Source organism: Astyanax mexicanus, chromosome 18 (assembly GCF_023375975.1).
Source record: "Astyanax mexicanus isolate ESR-SI-001 chromosome 18, AstMex3_surface, whole genome shotgun sequence".
NCBI classification, from domain to species: domain Eukaryota; kingdom Metazoa; phylum Chordata; class Actinopteri; order Characiformes; family Acestrorhamphidae; genus Astyanax; species Astyanax mexicanus.
In genome coordinates this window covers 10,600,001-10,623,405 of record NC_064425.1, presented here as the reverse complement: position 1 = coordinate 10,623,405, position 23,405 = coordinate 10,600,001, and the positions used below count along the sequence as shown (strand labels likewise).

Sequence of the window (23,405 nt, the reverse complement as noted above, 5' to 3'; positions counted from 1 at the left end):
CTATATCTGTTTCCAAAATCACTCAAAAAGGTAAGTGAAATTTGCAGATTTTTTTTTTCTAGTCATTGGAGTTATAATCTCATGGAGATTAAGAGTTGCAAAAAATCCCAAAAATTGCACCAAAATGTAAGACTATAGCCTTATGTATTTTGCCGATTTTGAGGGAAAATTATTTATTTATTTATTTATTTATTATATTTGTGTATTTTATTGCCTATTTGACTAAACCTATACACCACTCCCAGGCATTTTCCATTTGAGTTATAATATGAAAGATAATAAGAGTTGGAAAAAAAATGTCCAAAATCGCATCAGAAGGTATTTTTCCCAATTTTGGGTAAAAATAGAAAGAGTTTTTTATTGCATTTCTGAATAAATTATTCACAACACACTTCTCCCATGCATTTTCCAAGTGATTTGAGTTAGAATCTCATGGAATATAAATAGCAAAAAAAGGTCCAGAAGTTAATCAAACCAGAAGGTAAGACTATATAGCCTTATGTATTTTTCCCAATTTTGGGTAAAAATAGAAAGAGTTTTTTTTTTTTTTTTTTTTTACTGCATTTCTGAATAAACTATAAACAACACACCCCTCCCATAACTTTTCCAAGTGATTTGAGTTAGAATCTCATTGAATATAAGAGTTTCAAAAAATTTCCAAAATTGCACCAGAAGGTAAGCCTTATGTAATTTGCCAATTTTTGGGATTTTTTTCTTTATTCCATATCTGAATGAAACTATACACAATTCACCAATCTGATGCCTTTTCTAAGTCATTGGAGTAAAAATATAGCCTTATGTAATTAATAGATTTTGGGGTAAAATGAAAAGTGTTTTTTTTTTAGTTAATATCTGAATGAAACTACAAATAATATACCACTCCTATGCATCTAGGTCATTTGAGTTATAATTTGAAAGATTATAAGAGTTAAAAAAAAAATTCAAAATCATCTTAAAAGGTAAGACTATAGCCTCACGTACTTTCCAATTTTGGGTAAAAAATAGAAAGTGTTTTTTATTGCATTTCTGAATAAATTATACACAACACATCAGTCCCATTCATATTTCATGTAACTTGAGTTATAATCTGAAAGATTCTAAGAGTTTCAAAAAATGTCCAAAATTATATTAAAAGGTAAGACTATAGCCTTATGTAATTTGCAGATTTTGGGGATTTTTTTTTATTTATTTTTTATTCCATATCTGAATGAAACTATACACAATGCACCACTCTGATGCTTTTTCTAAGTCATTGGAGTTAAATTCTCATAAAATATAAAATGTGCAAAAAATGTTAAAAATCACCCAAAAGGTAAGACTATAGCCTTATGTAATTTGCAGATTTTGGGAGAAATTTATTTATTTATTTTTTTATTGCATTTCTGAATAAACTATACACAACACACCCCTCACATTCATATTTCAAGTCATTTGAGTTATAATATTAAAGATTCTATGAGTTGCAAAAAATATCCAAAATTACACCAAAATGTAAGACTATAGCCTTATGTAATTGTCTGATTTAGGGGCAAAATTAAAAGTATTTTCTGTAACTATAGTCATTACACTACTTCTATGCATTTTTAAGTCATTTGAGTTATAATATGAAAGATAATTAGAGTTGGAAAAAAATTACAAAATTACACCAATAGGTAAGCCTTATGTAGTTTGTCATTTTTAAGAACAAATTAAGTGTTTTTAATTGCATATTTGAATGAAACTATACACAACACACCCCTCCCATGCATTTTCCAAGGCCTTTGAGTTATAATCTCATGAAATGTGAGTTTCAAAAAATGTTTAAAATTACCTCAAAAGGTAAGACTATAGCCTTATGTAATTTTCTGATTCGGTTGAAAAATAAAGTGCTTTTTATTGCAAGTAAAGAGTTCAAGTTAAGAAGAATCAAGAGAGAAAGAAGCTTTTATTGTCATTTCATCTGAGTAAAAGTACACAGTGCAGTGAAATTATATACCAACACCTTGCAACATTTAACAAACAGTATAATAAAGATGTCAAAATGCAAATGTGCAACAAGTTGTGCAATATAGAACTATAACACTACAAAAAATACAATAAATTCAGCAGACATGAGACAGTTTAACAGAGAGGACAGTGTAGTACTGACAAGATAAAAAGCAGAGATATGTAACATACAGATCATACATCCTTAAAACAGTTACTGAGGTAAAGAATATATAGTTATAGAGTTTGCAGCAAATATTGCTGATGGAGTCTGATGTTCTGAGGGAAGAAGCTGTTGCAGAATCTGGTTCTGGAGGCCCGGATGCTCTGCTATCTTCTGCCGGACGACATCAGTGTGAAGAGGCTGTGTGAGGGATCGTTGGGAGTGTCCTTGTGGACGCAGTGTGTGGTGTAGATATCCAGGACAGGGGAGACAGAGACTCCAGTGATCTTCTCAGCTGTCCTCACTGTCTGCTGTAGGGTGTTGCAATCCAGTGTTGCAGACATTAGCTTTAGCATAATGTTATTCATTAATTTGGGGGAAAATTAAGTGTTTTTTTTTTTTCATTGCATATATGAATGAAACTATAGACACCACACCACTTTCAGGCATTTCCTCAGTAATTTGAGTAAAATCTCATGGAATATAAGAGTTGGAAAAATTGTTCAAACTCGCACCAAAAGGTAAGACTATAGCTTTAAGTAATTTTCTGATTTTGGGGAAAAAAATCCAAGTGTTTTTTTTATTTCCTGTCTGAATGAAACTACAAACATTACACCACTCAAATGCATTTTTCAAGACTTTACAGTTATAATCTCAAAAATGTCTAAAATCATTCCAAAAGGTAAGACTATAGCCTTATGTAATTTGCCGATTTAGGGGAAAAAAATATTTTTTGTTTTGTTTTGTTTGGTATGTTTTTTTTTGTTTGTTTGTTTATTGCATATTTGAATGAAACTATACACAATACATCATTCCCATGCATTGTCTAAGTCATTTAAGTTAAATTAGCATGGAATATAAAAGTTGCAAAAAAATGTCCAAAATCCCACCAGATGGTAAGGCTATATATAGCCTTATGTACTTTGCAGATTTTGGAGGGAAATTAAAAGTATAATTTAATTGCATGTCTGAATGAATCTATACATGACACAACTCCCAGGCATTTTCCCAGTCATTTAAGTTACAATCTGAAAGATTATAAGAGTTGGAAAAAATGTCCAAAATCACACCAAATATAATACTATATATCTTTATGTAATTTGCCGATTTTGGGGAAAAAATTCAAAGTGTTGTTTTTTTTTTTATTATTGCATGTCTGAAAGAAACATGCAGAATACACAACTCCCATGCATTTTCCAAATCATTTGAGTTATCTCATGGAATATTAGAGATGAAAAAATGTCCAAAATCACTCCAAAAGGTAAGACTTATAGTCTTATGTAGTTTGCAGATTTTGGGTAAAAATAGAAAGTGTTTTTTTTATTGCCTATCTGAATGAAACTATACACAACATACCCCTCCCATGTATTTTCCAAGTTATTTGAGTTAAAATCTCATGGAATATAAGAGATGAAAAAAAAATTACACACGACTATAGCCTTATGTAATTTGAAAATTAAGTGTTTTTTTATTGCTTATCTGAATGAAACTATGCACAATATATCCTCCCAAGCCTTTTCCTAGTCTTTTGAGTTATAATCTGAAAGATTAACAGTTTGAAAAAAATGTCCAAAATCACACCAAATCATAAGACTATAGCCTTATGAAATTTGCAGATTTGGGGTAAAAATAGATTTTTTTTTTGTTGCCTATCTGAATGAAACTACAAACAATACACCACTCCCAATCATTTTCCAAGTTATTTGAGTTAAAATCGTGGAATATAAGAGATGAAAAAATGTCCAAAATCACTCAAAACATAAGACTATAGCCTTATGTAATTTGCAGATTTGGGGGGGAAATTAAGTGTTTTTTATTGCTTATCTAAATGAAACTATGCACAATATATCCTCCCAAGCCCTTTCCCAGTCTTTTGAGCTATAATCTGAAAGATTGACAGTTTTTAAAAAAAAAATCCAAAATCACACCAAAGCATGGAAATTATGAAATTCGCAGATTTGGGTAAAAAATAGAAAGTTTTTTTTATTGCCTATCTGAATGAAACTACAATACACTACTCTCGTGCATTTTCCAAGTCATTTGAGTTATAATCTTCCAAATTATAAGAGTTGGAAAAATGTCCAAAATCACTCAAAACATAAGACTATAATGAAATTTGTAGATTTGGGGTAAAAATAAAATTTGCTGATTTGGGGGGAAATTAAGTGTTTTTTTATTACCTGTCTGAATGAAACTACAAACATTATGTCCAAAATCAAAAAAATGTCCAAAATCCCACCAGAAGGAAAGACTATAGCCTTATGTAATTTTGCTGATTTTGGAGGGAAAATTAAAAGTATAATTTAATTGCATCTCTGAATAAATCTATACACTGAATAAATCTATACAGGCATTTTCACAGTCATTCAAGTTAAAATCTAAAAGATTATAACAGTTGGAAAAAATGTTCAAAATCACACCAAAACAAAGACTATAGCCTTATGTAATTTGCCGGTTTTGGGGGAAAAATGTAAAGTGTTTTTTTGTTGTTGTTTTTTTTTTTTGCATGTCTGAATGAAACATGGTAAAATACACCACCCCCAAGAATTTTCTTAGTCATTTGAGATATAATTTAATGGGATATTAGAGATGAAAAAAAAAGACCAAATCACTCCTAATGGTAAGACTAGCCTTATGGTGTTTGCAGACTTTGGGTAAAAAAAAAAGTGTTTTCTGAATGAAAATATAAACAACACGCCACTCCCAAGCATTTTCCAAGTTATTTGAGTTAAAATCTCATGGAATATAAGAGATTACAAAAATGTCCAAAATCATCCCAAAACATAAGATTTATGTAATTTGCTGATTTTGGGGGAAAATTAAAAGTGTTTTTTTATTGCCTGTCAGAATGAAACTATTTACAACAGACCACTTCCAGGCATTTTCCAGTCTTTTGAGTTTTAATCTGAAAGATTGACAATTTGAAAAAAATGTCCAAAATCACACCAAAGCATAAGACTTATGAATTTCGCAGATTTGGTTTAAAAATATATATTTTTTATTGTCTATCTGAATGAAACTACAAACAATACACCACTCTCATGCATTTTCCAAGTCATTTGAGTTAAAATCTCATGGAATATTAGAGATGAAAAAAAAATTCTAAATCACTCCAAAAGGTAAGACTATAGTCTTATGTAGTTTGCAAATTTTGTGTAAAAATAGAAAGTGTTTTTTATTGCCTATCTGAATGAAACTATACACAACACACCACTCCCAGGCATGTTTCCAGTGTTTTGAGTTTTAATCTGAAAGATTAACAGTTTGAAAAAACTGTCCAAAATCACACCAAAGCAGAATTACCTATCTGAATAAAACTACAAACAATACACCACTCTTATGCATTTTCCAAGTCATTTGAGTTATAATCTGAAAGATTATAAGAGTTGGAAAAATGTCCAAAATCACACCAAAAGGTAAGACTATAGTCTTATGTAATATGTCAATTTTAGGGGAAAAATTAAAATAGTTTTTATTGCATATCTGAAAAAAAAATACACAATACACAAAAGTCCCAGGCATTCCCGCAGTCATTTGAGTTTTAATCTAAAAGATTATGGGAGTTAGAAAAAATGTCCAAAATCACACCAAAAGGTAAAACTATAGCCTTATGTAGTTTGCCAATTTGGGGAACCTTTTTTGTTGGTATGTTTGTTTGTTTGTTTTTTTGCAGATTTTGGAGATTTGGGAAATTAAAAGTAAAATCTGAATGAATCTATACACTATACTCTATACACTATACACTATCACTCCCAGGCATCTTCACAGTCATTTAAGTTAAATTTGAAAGATTATAAGAGTTGGAAAAAATGTCCAAAATCACACCAAAACATAAGACGTAATTTGCTTACTTTGAGAGAAAATTTTGTTTTTTGGACATTTTTACAACTCTTATATTCCATGAGATTACAACTCAGATGACTTGGAAAATTCCTGTGAGTGTTTTTTAGTTGCATATCTAAATGAAAGTTGGCGCAATACACAACTCCCATGCATTTTCCAAATAAATTGAGTTATAATCTCATGGAATATTAGAGATGAAAAAATGTCCAAAATCACACCAAAAGGTAAGACTATAGTCTTTTGTAATTTGTTGACTTTGGCATTAGCCTGAAGCTTTAAAAAATCTCTGGTCTGAGATTTGTCACTGCATCACTGAGTAGGCTAACTGCTAAAAGCTAAGCACTTAGCACTTGCAGCAGAGCTCGGCAGGTGCTAAGTAAGTATGCAAACTAGTACATTTACACTGATATGCTAATGCTACACATAATAGAATTGATGCAAAACCTAAAAATAGCATGATATTTGCATATTAGCACTTTTGGAGGCAATTTTTTAGAAGCTAACTTTAGGGTGTTTAACTGAATTATTGATTAAGGATATATTTGGGAATGAGCGTTAATTACAACATGACTGGAAATCAGTGCATGTAGTTGATTCCAGTTTTTGTTTCTCTAGTATCAGTAACACTGATGACCTTCAGAGTGGAAATTAGAGGTCAGAGAGTTCGAGAGTGGCTTGGTGTTGCGCTTCACGCTGATCACGAGCGTCCCCTCCGGTGTCAGGGTCCCGTTTACGGACAAAGGGTCCATGTCTTCTGGCAACAGTGACTTGTGGATGAACTTGTCCCTGATGCTTCCATCATCTCCAACCTGGTGAACAAGGACAGCAAATATTCATACATTTATTTAGAAATAAAATTCTGTGATTAATCACGACTAACTACACCTTTTTTTCTTCTTAAGACTATGCTTTTGTTAATTAAAGTAATAGAATAAAAAGAGTATCTTTTAATAGAAGAATATATGAATAAAAAGGTTACTAGATTTACTAAGTTATTTAAAAAATACTTTTTCTATTTAAGATTAAAGTAAACGTTGTATGATGTTACATCTTTTTAAAAGTACACGTCAAACTGAATAAAAAAATAAAAAAGTGAAAATACAACATTTAACAGCATGTATGTGTACTAGGAATGCCAGATAATAATTTAAAACAACATTAAAAAATATATATTAGACTGAATATATAAAAAAACGTGCTTTTTATTGTGTCAGTGTCAGTGTAGAGAAAAACAAATTACTAACTGGAAAACCTATTTTACACTTGTTTTTTAAAAAACATACAAAATCAGGATCTACCTTCAGATTTTGTTATTTAACTAATTTTTTCTTTTTTAAAACATGTTTAATCCACATTCTGAATCTGAATCAGTGTTTCATCATCAAAGTCCAGCTTAGACCATCTAAGATTACGTTCATATGACAAGCCACATTGCTCAAATCCGATTTTTTGCTCAGATCGGAATAGGTTGGTTCACATTTACAAATGTAAGTTATCTGGATCTGTGTGTAATGTGTACAAATCTGTCCCTGAAACACTGCCTCACATGTGCACAATGATACATGTATAAATGTCTCCTTCTTCACCAACAACAAAAAAACTCATATTGGAGAGACGAGAGACTCGTAGCTTTATAAAGGGAAATGGATGCGTTTGTTAGCAGCTCATACGTGGATCATCTTTTGCTGGAGTGGAGAAAAGTAAACAGTTTGTCTGAAGTTCATGCTCAGGTTAAGGAAGTGAAAAAAAGGACAGGTGGTTTGCTTTTGCTGTTTTTTTTTGCTATAGCTATAGCTGCACAGCTGCACCAAGAGATGTGTGATGTGTTCGAGAAAAAAGCATGTAGCGCTAATGCTAATGTGTAAAAGCAAAAAGACGCATGAATTCAGATTTGACATTAACCTTCACATTAATGTCGCATGACTGTGGATTGGCTATGTATCTGATTTAGGACCACACATGAAAGTGCCTCAGATCTGATAAATAAAAAATTGGATTTGGCATGTTCACACAGCCATGAACAGATCAGATCTGAGCCACACTAAGCAAAAAATCGGATTTGTGTCACTTCAGCCTGGTAATGTGAACGTAGCCTTGGTCTTGATCTGGATTTGCATTTGTATTTGTCTCAACATCAGTCAACACAAACCTTCTCAGCATGTATAACGACACTGTGGTTGTAGGCCATCACCACCACATCATGGGGCTCAAACTGGCTGACGTCAGCAGAGAAGTAGTAACTGTTGCCCATCATCTGAACCGCACCCACACGGGCAGACTGGCCAGAAGTAGCTAGAAAGAGAAAATAAATGTGGAAACTTAATTAAATAACTAAATATAGAAAAACAATGAATGAGAAAGTGTGTTTAAACTTGAATACAGAAAGATTCTACACAGGGATTTAGAAAAAAAAATTGATATTTGATATTTTCTTTTAGCACCCAGTTGAACACATAACAGTTGTTAGTTCAACACTGAAACTAGAGCTGTTTTTTCAGGCCTGTTGCATAAGTGGCTTTTCTCAGACGTTAGCCCCGGATTTTACTGGGTCTCCTTGGTTTCATTTGGCCCTTTATCTCCTCCACCATGTGTGTCATCTCCCACTAGTCACACCGCGGGTGTTTTGCAACTGTAGCTAATGCGGGCTTTAAGTGCCCACGGCTCCACTGTCCGTATGTGTGAGGAACGACTCCCTCTCCCGCTGTAACTCTGCCTCCGTCGCCGCTCTGCCCGGATGACAGCGGCACTCTGCGTGAGGCACTGGCCAGTCTGGAGCCCAATCTGTGACAAATAGCGTCTCGGGAGAAATAAAGACTGAGAAGAGAAATGGCCTCCTGCTCCTCCTCTCTCACTTTCCTGACATCTCCTCCATAATTCAGGCAACAGGCCGAGTGGAGAGAGTCAAGCTAGCGTCTGACGCTGATACCAATATTTTACTCCCCGTTTTATATACACTTCATTGCGGGTTACTCAGTTTAATCGTTCCCAACCACACATCAGTCGATTTATACGTGGAAATTAAGACAGCAGCTGTTCTGACACGTCTTGAGATTACGGCTCATTCTGAAGGATTCTGAGCAATCGTGAAACACTTTGGCAAATCCTGGAATACTAAAAAAAATTCCTAGAATATGGTAGTCTTGTTAATCCTGAATAATGCAAACAGCTTGTCCTGGAATATGTTGAACAATCCTGGAATCCTAGGAAGAATCCTAGAAAATACAGATAATTCTGGAACCTAGTGCCAGGTTCACACTAAACGACTTTTTGAGTCATCAGTCATTGTGGTGTTCACACTACACAACTGGATGAATTAATCACAACCAGTAAAACATCCTTCTACTTTTAAAATCAAAGAAATTCTTAGAATAATTAGTACATTATTGTTTTTAATTCGAAGTTAATTTAAAATTCACCCCATTCATAAAGGACTCACTGCCGGCCTCCCTACAGAGTTTAACAGTCATTTTCAGGTGTGTGAGGAGGATGATTTGATCATTGAGGTCAGGTTACTCAGTTTAATCGTTCCCAACCACACATCAGTCGATTTATATGTGGAAATCAAGACAGCAGCTGTTCTGACACGTCTTGAGATTACGGCTCATTCTAAAGGATTCCGAGCAATCATGGAACACTTCCTGGAAATCCTGGAATACTAAAAAAGAGTCCTATAGTCTTGTTAATCCTGAATAATGTGCTAATTCTGAAGACTACAACTTCTTCTGGAACATATTGAACAATCCTGGAACACTATGGTAAATCCTGGAATCCTATGGAGAATCCTAGAAAATGCAGATAATTCAGGAACCTAGTGCCAGGTTCACACTACACGACTTTTTGAGTCGTTAGTCATTGTGCTGTTCACACTACAGGACTGGATGAATTAATCACAACCAGTAAAAACCTCATTCTATTTTTAAAATGAAAGAAATTCTCATAAAAAAGTAGTCCATTATTGTTTTTAATTTAAAGTTTTAGCTTTTAGCTCCATTCACCCCATTCATAAAGGACTCACTGCCGGCCTCCCTACAGAGTTTAACAGTCATTTCATGAAATAACAAGAGAGACAGAAAGTGGTCAGACTCCATAAACAGCTCTGGTCATGCAGAAGATGTGTTTTGGACCTGTGGTTCTCTCTTTCTGTGATACCATTGGCTGGCTGTAGGTAGCCGCTGCTCCTCACTCCCAGTCATCGACTGAGTCAGATATTAAACATGTTGAATATTTGCTGAGCATCTGCGACTGGTCAAAGATCAGTCAGTCTTTCAGTAGTTCACATGACTGAGTGAGCGCCAAGTGATCCCCGATTTCTCTCCGAGAAGAGTTTTGTACGGTGGCCGAGAAAGCCCAACGCAGTGCAAATTGAAAAGCGCTGCAAAAGCACAAAACACATCCATCAAAATAACAACACAGGCGCAGCAAATAGAAAAACGCGCTGCAACTAGAAAAACGCGCTGCAAATAGAACCACAACACAACCGAAGTGAGTCACAACACAAAGGAATTTTCCCGGGGGACCTTAAAAGATACTGTACCAGCTAAGCTGCGTCTTCAGTAACGTCTCGGACTTCACTATGTGTACAAAGGACAATAAGTGGCAAACAAGGCGTTTTGTGAAGCAGAACTTTTAATAAACATAACTTACTTTTCAGAAGCTTGTTTGCCACTTATTGTCCTTTGTATACAGCTGGTACAGCATCTTTTAAGGTCCCCCGGGAAAATTCCGTTATGTTGTGACTCACTTCCGTTGTGTTGTGGTTCTATTTGCAGCGCGTTTTTCTATTTGCAGCGCGTTTTTCTTTTTGCAGCGCGTTTTTCTATTTGCTGCGCCTGTGTTGTAATTTTGATGGATGTGTTTTGTGCTTTTGCAGCGCTTTTCAATTTGCACTGCGCTGGGCTTTCTCGGCCACCGTAGTTTTGTCACCGGTCAACGAAAAACTGCCAGTGATTAAAAAAAAAAAAAAAAACTAGGCTAAAATCGTATATAGTGTGATCCTGGTATAAGTCTGCAACCTATACTGGAAAATGTTGAACAGTTTTGGAACACTGTGCCAAATCCTTTAACATTACGAGAGTCCTAGAAGTTAATCCATTATAGAGAATTCAATAAAATTCCAGGAAGCACTAAATAAAAAAAATATATAAAAACTAATAAAATCTAGCAAACCCACTCTAAAAACTAATTAAAACTAACTGAATTGGAAGAGAAAAAGTGAAAACTAAATAAATATTTAAACTATTAAACCCTTGGTGTGTGCCCCAGAGTTAGGGTTAAAATTCTAACTTTCAACTGTTTCTACTATCAAAATTCAAGCATATATTTGAAGAGTTATTTGACGGGAAACTGTCTGGCAACCCATTACAGAACGATAGTAGAAGGTCTAAGTTTGAGATGAACCAGCCAAACAAAGCACAGTTACTGCACAAGCACTTATTGCTGAAGGAAACACAAATGGTCCCTTAAACACATTGTGGTTTTGTAGTAATATTCTGTTCACATAAGGTTCATGGGTTGATATATATGATATATATGTTCTTATATACAGCGGAAATAATTCAGTTTATTAAATTGGACAGGAAGACTGCACAAATCGTTTAAACTCTTGTATCCTGAATTGAGTTGTTTTTTTGTTGAATATGATGATCTTTAGGGTGTTCCTCATGTTTGGATGTGCAACCTTGAGGAGTAAAAGTCTTTAAAATATTTCCATTGGCTCGTGGCAACGTCTATTTACATACTTGGTGTGTCCTTCTGTCACTGAGACTTACCGTCAATGTGCAGTCATTCCCCCTGGGCTACCTTTTCTTAAGTTTACATGTACTATATATATACACAATGATGCTGGATTTATGTTGACTAAACACTGCAGTGATAGACGGAAATGAATTATGACTGAAAAAGGTGGCGCCTTTTAATGTTTCAATGTCACAGCTCTTTAGAAGTCTTTAGAACTAAATAAAAGCAATTTTTAAATGTTTGAATTTGAGCTACATCAATTTGTACAGTACATTAGAATTAAAATTACTTAGTTATTTGAAATAGTAAAAGTCATAAATACATCTAAAGTAAATTATTAAAGCGTCTATACAGGGTTTAATATTTATTCATAAGCGGCTACATTTTACAGTCTAGAATAAATGTTTAGAAATATTTTTTCCACTCTCTTGCACTCATTGGCCACCCCTCTCCATCCCTTCTTATTTCACCGATTTGACAGAAATAGCTAAGTTCTTACCCTGTGCATCATCTCTATGGCTCCAGTCACCTTGGTAACCCCCAGAGCAGGACTTCCTGTCTCCCTGGTAACCTCCGAACGATTCCCTCTCGCTTCCGTAACTTCCAAACGACTCCCGATCACCGTTGTAACTCCCAAAAGGGCTCAGGTCACCACTGCAGGTAGAGAAGGTACCTTCTGGATCAGCCTGGTTTGGCAGGTAGGGTCCTCTTGGATGGTTGCTAAAGGCCGGTGATGACAGAGGGTCTTCCCCAAACAGAACCTGAGGTCTACGATCAAGGAAAGCCGGGAATGAACGGTCCGTCCCGGTAGATCCTTCAGTCCAAGTCGAACTAACGCTACTGCAGCTGTACCGCGATGAAGAGCGGAATGAGGATGAGGAGGTGCGTGAGGAAGACGATTTGGTGATTGAGCTCATGGTGGATAAAGTTAATATCTTGAGATGTTGCTGAAATATTCCTACAAAATGGTAAAAATCATGAGCAATCTTCAACCACGATGGACAATCCTGTAACACACTGTCAATTCTGCACCCAAACCTGTTCGGAAAGATTTTGAATACTGTGAAACAAAATCCTGGAATACTATCTTAAAATCACATTAAAACTACAATGATTCCCTGAGCCCAAAATGTAATTCTATTCCACTTATATTCCACAATATTCAGTCTTTGACCTCTTCTGGATTATTGGGACTAATTTAGGAATGTGACACGAAAATATTCTTCCAATCCTAAAGACTTTGACCACAATCATGGAATACTCAACCAATCCTGAAAACATTGACTTCTTCTGAAATATATATGTTCTTAGAATATATAACTAACACTTTGACCACAATCCTAGAACATTCCCTCAACCCTGAAGACTTTGATGTCTTCTGGAATATTGTAATTAATCCTGGAACACAGCAAACAATGCTAGAATTTTTACTCAATCCTGAAGACTTGGACGTCTTCTGGAATGTTGGGATTAATCCTGGAAGAGTATAAACAATCCTAAAATATTTACCCAATCCTGAAAACTTTTGACGTATTTTGGAATATTGTGATTATTCCTGAAACATAGCAAACATTCCTAGAAGATTTACTCAATCCTGAAGACTTGAACCTTTTCTGGAATACTGAGATTAATCCTACAACACTGCAAACAATCCTAGAATATTAATCCAATCCTGAAGATTTGATGTCTTTTGGAATGTTGCAATTAATCCTGGAACACTGCAAACAATCCTATAATATTCACCTAATACAGAAGACTTTGACATCTCCTGGAATATTGCAATTAATCCTGGAACACTGCAAACAATCCTATAATATTCACCTAATCCAGAAGACTTTGCCCTCTTCTGGAATATTGTGATTAATCCTGTAAATCTGCAAACAATCCAGGAATACTTTGATAAAACATAAAAATTCCCAAAACCCAACAAGCAATTCTATACTCCTTTGTACAATCCTGGAATATTCAACCAATCCTGAACACTTTGCCCTCTTCTGGAATATTGCGATTAATCCTGAAACAGTGCAAACAATCCTAGAATATTGACTAAATTCGGAAGAATTTAACCTCTTCTGGAATATTGGAATTAGTCCTGTAAATCTGCAAACAATCCAGGAATACTTTGATAAAACATAAAAATTCAAATATTCCCAAAACCCAACAAGCAATTCTATACTCATTTGTACAATTCTGGAATATTCAAGACTTTGATCTCCTCTGGAATATTACAACCAATCCAAAAACACTATAAACAATCCTGGAATATTCAATTAATCCTATTCTTAAAATATAATTTCCAATCCTACAAAACCTAGACCCCAATGGAACATTCCCTCAATTTGGAATGCTCTGGATGTTTTCAAGCAATCCTGCAATCCTAAAACAGACTATTTTTTAAATACTGACAGAAACTAACGAAACTTCTAAAATGCTGCAACTAACCTTGGAAAAACTGTAGGAATCCCCCCTGATGACTAAAATATATTCAAATGATGCTCTATCAAGCTTGAAAGTAACAATACCTCCTTCCACCCTTACCGCTCTGAAGAGCTCTGCTCCTCTGTGAGCCTGATTTAATCTGTGCCCCAGTGCATTGTGGGTCAGTGTGGTGTTGTCCTCTCCCCATACATGGTCTTGCTCCTGGCACTGCACTCCTGGAATAACGGAAAAGGTGATAAGAGACGGAAAAGCTCTTGAGAGGACACTTTGGTACAAGCCTGAGATGACCAGTCCCCAACGGTCAGCCTTCTTATCAAACACTCCACCAGACACAAACACTCTTACCAATTCAGAGCTGCTCCACTGACCTGTATTATATACCTAGCAAATAATATATTAATACATGTAACATTAACATAACTGTAACATAATTACAGCCCTGGAAAAATTAAGAGACCACTTCAGTTTCTGAACCAGGTTCTCTGATTTTGCTATTTATAGGTATATATTTGAGTAAAATGAACATTGTTGTTTTATTCTATAAACTACAGATAACATTTCTCCCAACCCCCCCCCCCCCCAAAAAAAAAATAAATAAAATTATATATATATATATATATATATATATATATATATATATATATATATTGTCATTTAGAGCATTTATTTGCAGAAAATGAGAAATGGCTGAAATAAAAAAAAGATCTCAAATAATGCAAAAATTCAAGCAGTTCAGCTTGATCTGATGGCTTGTGATAATCCACCCTCCTCTTGATTATAATCCAGAGGTTTTCAGCTTATCATTTTTAAGTGGTCTTTTATTTTTTTCAGAGCCGTATACTTATTACAATGAGAAAGGGGTGCTGGTGGAATACTTCAGGTGAGAAGAGCAGATTTTACAAATTAATAAATACATTTAATAAAAGGGCACTTTGGGGGCTGTAAGGGCACTAAACCCAAACGGGCAGGTGTTATTTTTTTTTTATTAAATAAGCTGTCATCATGCTTTCTTATCAGCAACAAATGATTGATTTAGCACCATCTGTGCATTCAGTAAATCATCAAGATACTTTTACTGAAGACTGATACTGATCATGTAACAGATCTAATAATTAAGGATTGAATTTAGAAGGGCCAGGGTGATGATATCGTATTTGAGTATTATCCTATGGCTTGGGTTATGGTTAGTATTAGGTTTTGTGTTGAGGTTAGGATTAGGGCCAGGGTTAGGTTTTGGTCTGTGGTTAATGATAAGGTTTCACATTGATGGAATTAGCATATTAGGTCTAATTCTATCAGATGTGGGATATATAGGATGTAGTATATTTAAACTGGCAGCAGATAAGAGAGCTCCAAATCTGCACTGCCTGAAGTACGAGGACAGTTTCTGTCTTCATGCGTCTCTGAGCTAATTGGGACACAGTCGTTTCTTACTAGAGGTCACTTAGCAACTCTCTTTGAAGGCAGCTTTGGTTTGCAGACTGTGGTGGGCTGGCTTAACGTTTCATCTGTCAAAACGTATCAGTGCTGAAGTGCATCAAAAACAACGTCTAACGCTGCGGTTCCAAATCAAAAGAGGACTTCAGTAGATTCCTCCTTCTACTCCTCATTCCTTAACTAGTTCATCTTCTTATTCCACTTCGTATTCTCTTATTTCCTATTCTTTATACCATGCCTAATTCCACTCATTATTTAGCTTATTCCTTACCACAGTACACCACTAAACTATTTACCTATTTGTAAATGTAGTTTATGATTATTCTGTTTTTTACTGCTTACCATATTTATCTCTTTTTTCCCATACCATATTCCACTTCTTAGTACTTTTTGTTCTTTACCTTATTCCACTCCTTATTCTGTACATTATTTCTCAGCTTATTTCATGTTTTTTTGAACTCCTTATTTCTTCCTTTATTTATCTCCTTACTCCACTCCTTCTTTCACACTTCACCCATTCCTTACTCTACATTTTCCCTCCTTATTCCACATTTATATTCACTCCATATTCTACACCTTGTCAATCTTCTCATTCCACACTTTCTCCACAGCCTAATTCACTCCCTATTCTTTATTTTAATTCCATTCCTTACTCCACATATATTCCCACCCTTTATTCCTCTACATAATCCAGTCTTAAGTAAACTGCCAGACACGAGGTATTGAAAATAACATTGATCATTTTATTGATAACTTCAAAACAGGTCAGATGCAGAAAGTACGTCGCATGTTTTAAAACAGCTGCATTCAAATACTTCAGTTCACTGAAAAAAGAGAAAATCAGGAAGATAGAAAACCAAGAAACCCAGAGAGTTCACATCCGGCCGCCTCAGAGTCACTGTCTGTCTGAACATTACCAAGGGACCAAGAGACCAGGATGGCCTAATTAACCTGTGTGTGTGTGTGTGTGTGTGTGTGTGTGTGTGTTAGACGTGTATCATTTCATAGCTGAAACCTTGGAGAGATCATAGGAAGTCTTAATTAAGAGTGTGTGAACGGGTGAGACTAATGTGTGTTTAACACACCATCTACAGTCTCCCAGCTCTATTTATGGATTATTACTCTTACTCTCTCCCTTTCTTACTCTCCCTTACTTTGTCTTTCTCTCTCTCTCATTCTCTCTCTTACTCTCTCTCTCTCATTCTCTCTCTTACTTTCTTTCTCTCTCTCTCAGACCCTTGTTTGGACATTTTGAGAAATGAAGGGCAACTGTCAGTCTATTCAAGGAAACAACCCACCATCTCTCTATCTCTCTTTTACACACACACACACACACACACGCACACGCACACAGACACACGCTCACTCTCAATGTCGTCCCTGCCCGTAAAACGGGGCCACTGGGAGACGCTGAACACTCGTGACGCTTCAAACAGCACAGGTGTCCATTGACAAGAGAGCCAGCCAATCAGAGAGCTCAAAGACTCGCAAAGCCCCGCCCTCCAAAACTTAAATAGCTTTCTAGAGCCGTTAACCTCAAAAAAACGATACATGATTAGCCAGAGGGAGAGAGTGAGGGAGAGCAGAGAAAGAAAGAGAAAAGAGAGAGAGATTGCAAGGGAAAGGTAATAAAAGAAGAACAAGAAAAGGAGAAAGAGTGAATGAGAGAAAGAGCAGAACAAAGGAGAGAATGGAGTGTGAAAAGGGAAAGAGGACAAGAGAGGAGAGAGAGGAAGGAGGACACAGAGACATTGAAGGGGAAAGGTAAAATGAGAGAGAGGGAAACAGAGCTAGACGTGTTGGAGTTCGTAGGCCGATTTCATAATCGTTGGTTAATTGCCTGTCAGCAAAGGTAACACTCAACTCCTTACATAACTCTCCCCTGTAGAAAGGGAGAGAGAGAGAATGAGAGAGAGAGAGAGAGAGAGAGAGAGAAAGAAAGAGAGAAAGAGAGAGAGAGAGAAGGTTTGATGGCTTGTCAGAAGTACAAAGACAATAAAAAAGACAATGAGAGAGAGAGAGAGAGAGAGAGAAAAGAGAGAAAGGTGAGAGTGTGTTCTGCTAGAACGCTGTGTCAGATGAAGAAAAGGAAAAGGTCACCCTGGAGTCACTCTGTCCCACAAATATGAAATGTCACCTATTCATTGCGAAGACCCCCACTGACAAGGGCTTCAGTTGCAGAAGGGGAGTTCATCAGAGTGGCTGACGGTCTGTCTGGTAATACTACTAATAATCAACAGTGTCAGGTTTGGATTAAGACCAGGATGATCATTTTGGTTCTAGGTTGAGATTAAATTTGGTCGTTAAGAATGGTCCAGAGTTTTTCAGTCTAAATCTCCACAAACAACCCAATGAGCAGTGAACCAAACATCCATTGGTTTCTACACTGACGAGTATGTCCAATGGAATCTACATTAGGTTACACTATATTGCCAAAAGTCTCTGCTCACCTGCATTGCTGTGTTTGGTGATGTAAGGCTTGGATGGAGCTGCTTGGCTTTGGAAACTATTCCATTCCATTTCATTCGTCTCTCTACGCTCTACTGTTCTTGATCTAATTTGAAGCTACATGAAGTTTGGAGGTGTGTAGTGATTGGTGTAGTGACTCTGCTGCAGAAAGTTTGTGAACTCTGTGCACTATGCTCCTCAGCATCCGCTGACCCCGCTCTGTTATTTTCCACTGACAGAGCACAGAGTCGCTGTCGTTCCCAGTCTCTTCCACTGTGTTATAATAATATCACTGACAGTTGGCTGTGGAATATTTAGTAGTGAGTAGTGAGGAAATTTCACGACTGGACTTGTTACCAAGCTGGAGTTCACTGAACTCCTGAGAGAAAGAGACCCATTCTTTCACTAATGTTTGTAGAAGCAGTCCCAGCATGACTAGCTGCTGCTTTTATTATATACCTGTGGTCATGGAAGTGATTGGAACTTGAGTTCTGATTTTGGATGAGTAAGTGAATACTTTTGGCAATATATGTATTGCATGTTTGGTGATCTCCTGTTAGCGATAAAGTCATGGAACCATATACATTTAGTGAAAAGGCACAGAATTCTGAGAATTCCCCTGAGACACCCAGAAAACACTTCCACACACACTCCATTGGGTAACACTTGGATGGTCCATTGTACGTAGATGCCTCATAGATGCTCACCTGACATGTCTAATAAATGCAACTTAACCTTAAGTTGAGTGTAAATGATTCTCTATAGAACCTACACCAAATCCTAAGCCTAAACTCAATAAACCATTAATCAACTCCAAAACCCAACCCTAACTGTAAAACTTGTATCTAACCCTAAAACCAATCCTAAAATGTTGCAATTAGAGTTTGGGTTAGAGTTGGGTGCAGGGTTACATTCAACAGACATTCATTTACTTACTTTTACCTTAGAGCTCAGTTGCATTTAATAGACATGCAGTTGAATGTCAGTTGAGCATCTTTGAGGCGTCTACAATGGACCATCCAAATAAAAAGTGATAATCTCCATTGCACACTTGTTCCAATACTAACATTCTAACCTACACTGGATTACCTCTTTACACAGTCTTACAGTAGACTCACACAAACACATATATACACACAGGTTGGTACTGTATGTCTTCTATATGTCATTACACACAAACTCACACATACACACACACACACACACACACACACACACACACAGAGACACACACACAACAGGCCCTTAAGTGGACAGTGGGCTAATTTCTGTCATGGCGTGTGGGCGGGGTTTCGTACAGCCTAGGAGCCAATCAGAGCTTCTCAAGTGGGCAGCTGAAGGGCTCAAGGGCCCTCGTGATTTAGTCCGAGGGAGCCACGGATAACCATGGCAACTACGACATGAAAGTCAGCGAACGGAATTAGCTGTTGAAAAGAGAGAGAGAGAGAAAGAGGGAGAGAGAGTACTTGACATTTCCAGAGAATAAAGAGAAAAATGAGACGTTTGGAAAAGTGGATCCGAAGAAAAGGCCGCGGACGCGAGCGAAGAAACCGAAAGATAAATAAATTAATAAATAAATAAATAAAAACAACACCAGCTTTCTGCACACTCACGTTCTTTGTATAGACAATATCACACAGTGATAGCTCTGAAAAAGAGAGACAGAGAGAGAGAGAGAAATAAAGAAAGGATAAAAGAGAGACAGAGAGAGGGAAACAGATAGAAAGAGAGAAGAAAGCTGTCGTTAAGCGTCTTTCCCAAACGCCACGGACATAAGAGTGACCCACATAGTCCGGAAAAAGACTTGCACATACAAAAATAGACCGAACTCTCCTGCAAAAACCCCCCGAAATGACCTCGACACAAGCCACAGCTCGGCCAATTACAACACTTCTCTTCTGGACTGGACTTTTTACACAACCTCCAAAAAACGTTCGGGAACACTGTACCGAAGGGCAGCGTTCATAAAGGGTACACAAGCCAGGCATAGGTCTTTAGTTTAGCGATCTATAGGCGAGTCGTCAACCGTGCACTGTGCAGCTTGATTTAGGGCATATTGGTGTGTCTTTGCTATCAGAACCACGGGAAAGTTATGCCTTGCGCGTGTTGAAATACGTGAAAAAAGGGGATATACTAATTATCTTAGTTAATAATTGGTGTTTTGGGCATAACATGCAGAAAACCAATCAGCATGTTGCTTGCATTTGTATTTAAGAGCCAGGTGTGCTCTGTCTTTGGAGGATTGCTATTTTCATGGCGCAGCACAATGAACGTCTGACTGTTGGCGTCTGTCTAGGTTGTATTCAGTCAGTGGAGCTCCTGCATTTTCTTTAGCCTGAACAAGTCCACCACACCTACCAGGGTAGATATATCCAGAAGCACCGTTGCTATTTAAATGACGCAGGCAGAAGGCGTAAAAATAGACTGTTGACATGGTGTAAGATAGCAATGAGCATCATGACGCACTCTGCGCAGGGTGTATAATAGGGCCCATAGAACTAAACAACTTTTAATAGCAGCATTTCCCCTCAGCAAGTGAAACTTGTTGGATTATGCTTTGATAGGGTTGTTGGGTTTAGCTGTCAAAACAAGGTTATGTTTTTTTGTCTGGTAGCCTTATGAACCCTTCTGACCCTCAGTAAAGCCAGTAACACTTTATTTGAAGGCTGCATTCATACGGACTCCATAGGACATTCATAAACATTGAATAATGTACTGTCTTATTAAAGCAATACTTTACATATATCAATACAGTCTTGGTTTTAATCAGCCTCGTCAGCAGAACAGTTCATAAAGGAGGAGTGATGGAGTGACCTCTGCTTCATTTATAACACTGTAATAAGGAGTTTATAAGACATATGTCTATTTATTATCTATACCAATAATATATATCTCAGTTTAAAAAAAAAAGGTTTTGATGCCCTTAAACTAAAGTAGTAACACATTCCAGTCCTTAAGCAGAATTCAACAGACATGTTATGTTATATTATATAGAGGCTTTTAATGCCTCTATATCATTATATATCATTGCAAGATATTTGACATGTATGCATTTAGTCATATCATAAAATGTCTTGTAAAATTACAAAAGTTACATTGGGAGTACTGGCATAAGCCATTCATAAATAGTCATGTAAAGCTTTATAAATGCATTATTCAATGCTTATGACTGTGCCTTAAATCAGCCCGTATGTGGTCAGCCTTTTTAAAAAGTCTCGCCACTCTGTTATGGTTTCTTTTAAAGGAACAGTTTGGCGAAAAATCAAATGAACACAAACGGCTGCTGACCGCAGATGCAGCCAATCAGCCGCAACCAAGCCACTTCTTTAGTTTGCACTGAGAGATGCTAGGCTAACGTTAACTAACGCTAACAGACCTTAGACTTTTTCTGTTAGCAATCTCACTTAAAACCAAAATCCTCAACATTTTAAACTCTTAGTATTTTTAATTATTTTTTGCTTGTTTTTCTCTCAATGTAAACTAAGAGAAAAGACGAATCATAGTCATTTTTCAAACTGTTCAAATAAAATAAAAAGTCAAATACTGACATCCTAGCCAATCCTATGAATGCAATAATAATAATAATAATAATAATAATAATAATAATAATAATGGTTAAAAAACTAGTTCAGCCCCCAAAAACAATCTAAATAGATCTCTTTTTATGATAGATCGCTTTGTTTTGAAATACATGTTCCCGTCACTGTACAAATATTCAACATTCCAGCATTTTTCTCAGAGCTGATTGTGACAGGCTAAGGATAGTTTCATTTGGCAGATTTTTTTTTTTCTAGTTTTCGAGTTTTACTCAGCAAGCAGCCATGCCCAAAGGATGCAACTGTTTCTTGCAAACGCAGTGGGGGTAGGGTTGGACGGGATAACCAGGACCCATAGTGCGTTGGGGCCCGAGATTCCCGGGGTAAAGGGCAGAACAGGAACTTCACAAACCGTGCTAAACTGGACAACTGGACAGTCCAAAACCGAGCGTCTGAACGCCGTCCAGACACATGCATTAGTTTTTTATTTGTTTCAGTTCAGCCTCGCTTGCCTTCCTCTGTTTTTCTCAGTTCTTCAGCGTCTGTCTGTTCTTTAAACGTAATATTCTTGGAAGCATGGCTCCCAATTCCTTTCTTGGCCATTCATCATTGTCGTTTTTCTTAGTTTTTTCCTAGCCAGGCGTGCCGGCTCATCATCCCTCCCCTGCACAAACAAAACAACAAACGTTTCAGAATAAAAACATAAAAACAGGCCAGAGGAGGCGGAGCCGAATGCAAAATGAGAGGGGAGGAGCCTGACGTAAACATGCTGAGTCATTCATTCCGAATAAAAGAACAGCAGAACAGGAGTAACGACACTGCTCAACAGTCACTGCTCTCTTTCTTCTTCATCATCATCCTCTTCTTCTTCCTCGTCCTCCTCATCCAGCGACACGATGCCGGACGAGGCCACGTCCGACACCTTCCTCCGCGAGTGGTAGACTCCGCCCCCGCAGTCCTTACACAGCGCATCCTCGTCCTCGAACGGGCAGCAGGGCGAGTGCCCGCCGCGTCTGAGTCCGGCTCGTTGGAGGCGGGCCAGCAGAGGGTCGTCTCCCCCGTGCAGCGCCCCCAGGAGCTTGGCGGCGAGGTCGGAGGCGGCGTCGCCGCGGTGGTGATCGGAGGCGGTGCCCCCGCGGTGGCCGAGGTCCCGCAGAAGCGGGTGTCTCTCGTCCAGGCTGCACAGGCTGGAGCAGAGCGTGTCGGACGGAGAGGCCGGCGAGCCCACGGGAGGAGACAGGTCAAAGGCCACGCCGCTCTCCGCCTCACAGGCACCTCTTCTCCGCAGGTGGGCCTGGCACACCTGTGTGTGTAAGAGGTCCCGCAGGTAGTGAGGGTACGACGACAGATCTGTAAAAGTAGAACACAGAGTTAGAGTTAGAGAGAGTTTTTTCCAGGGTTCATACAATTTTTTACCAAATTTTCCATACCTTTACTGCAAATTCAGCACAGACATGGACAATAAAACTACAAATCCATGTAAAAACTCAAAATTAAAAAAAAATTCAAAATAGCACACAATTTACTAACACATTTTAGCCATGTTTATTATGCATTATAAAATAACATGCTGTGACTGTTGAAATGATACTTGGTCCTCTATAATTATTGTGGCCCCTTCAGTTCAGAAAACGTTCTATTAAGCTGTTCTATTGTATTTTAGCTGATTATTTGAATCCAATTATTTTAAAGTAATTTAAAGTCAAAGAATTTTCAGCTTGCAGTGTATACAGTGCAGTAAGCGCAGATTGTTTATCGGACATGGCAGTTCAGGGGAATTGTGGAAGTCATGATAAAAAATGACCAAAAGGCCAAGAAAACTCTGTATGAGCATTCTC

At 37.1% G+C, this 23,405-nt stretch overlaps 2 protein-coding genes across 7 annotated transcripts in view; both read right to left on the bottom strand.

Annotated features, from left to right (window-relative positions):
* Positions 1-5,588: 5,588 nt before the first annotated feature.
* Positions 5,589-14,293, bottom strand: hspb12 (heat shock protein, alpha-crystallin-related, b12). Of its 4 annotated transcripts, none has more exons than XM_049467290.1 (4): positions 14,230-14,293; positions 12,207-12,665; positions 8,121-8,263; positions 5,589-6,780 (listed from the first exon to the last, which is right to left on the bottom strand). In XM_049467290.1, exons 2-4 carry the CDS (start codon positions 12,622-12,624, stop codon positions 6,589-6,591), a joined length of 753 nt encoding a protein of 250 aa, XP_049323247.1. In that variant the 5' UTR covers positions 12,625-12,665; positions 14,230-14,293; the 3' UTR covers positions 5,589-6,588. The 4 variants fall into 4 exon arrangements, with proteins under 4 accessions (XP_049323247.1, XP_049323246.1, XP_022525209.2 ...); XM_049467289.1 differs by having other exon boundaries at positions 12,207-12,745; positions 14,230-14,268; XM_022669488.2 differs by having other exon boundaries at positions 12,207-12,745; positions 14,150-14,266.
* Positions 14,294-16,305: 2,012 nt separating this feature from the next.
* fam131ab (family with sequence similarity 131 member Ab) overlaps positions 16,306-23,405 on the bottom strand; it is a 26,617-nt gene continuing 19,517 nt past the window's right edge. For all 3 annotated transcript variants that reach the window (XM_022669487.2, XM_007247661.4, XM_007247660.3), the window contains one exon: positions 16,306-22,917. In XM_022669487.2, coding sequence (XP_022525208.1) covers positions 22,397-22,917 — 521 coding nt within the window. In that variant the 3' untranslated portion in view covers positions 16,306-22,396. The remainder of the gene's footprint in view (positions 22,918-23,405) is intronic.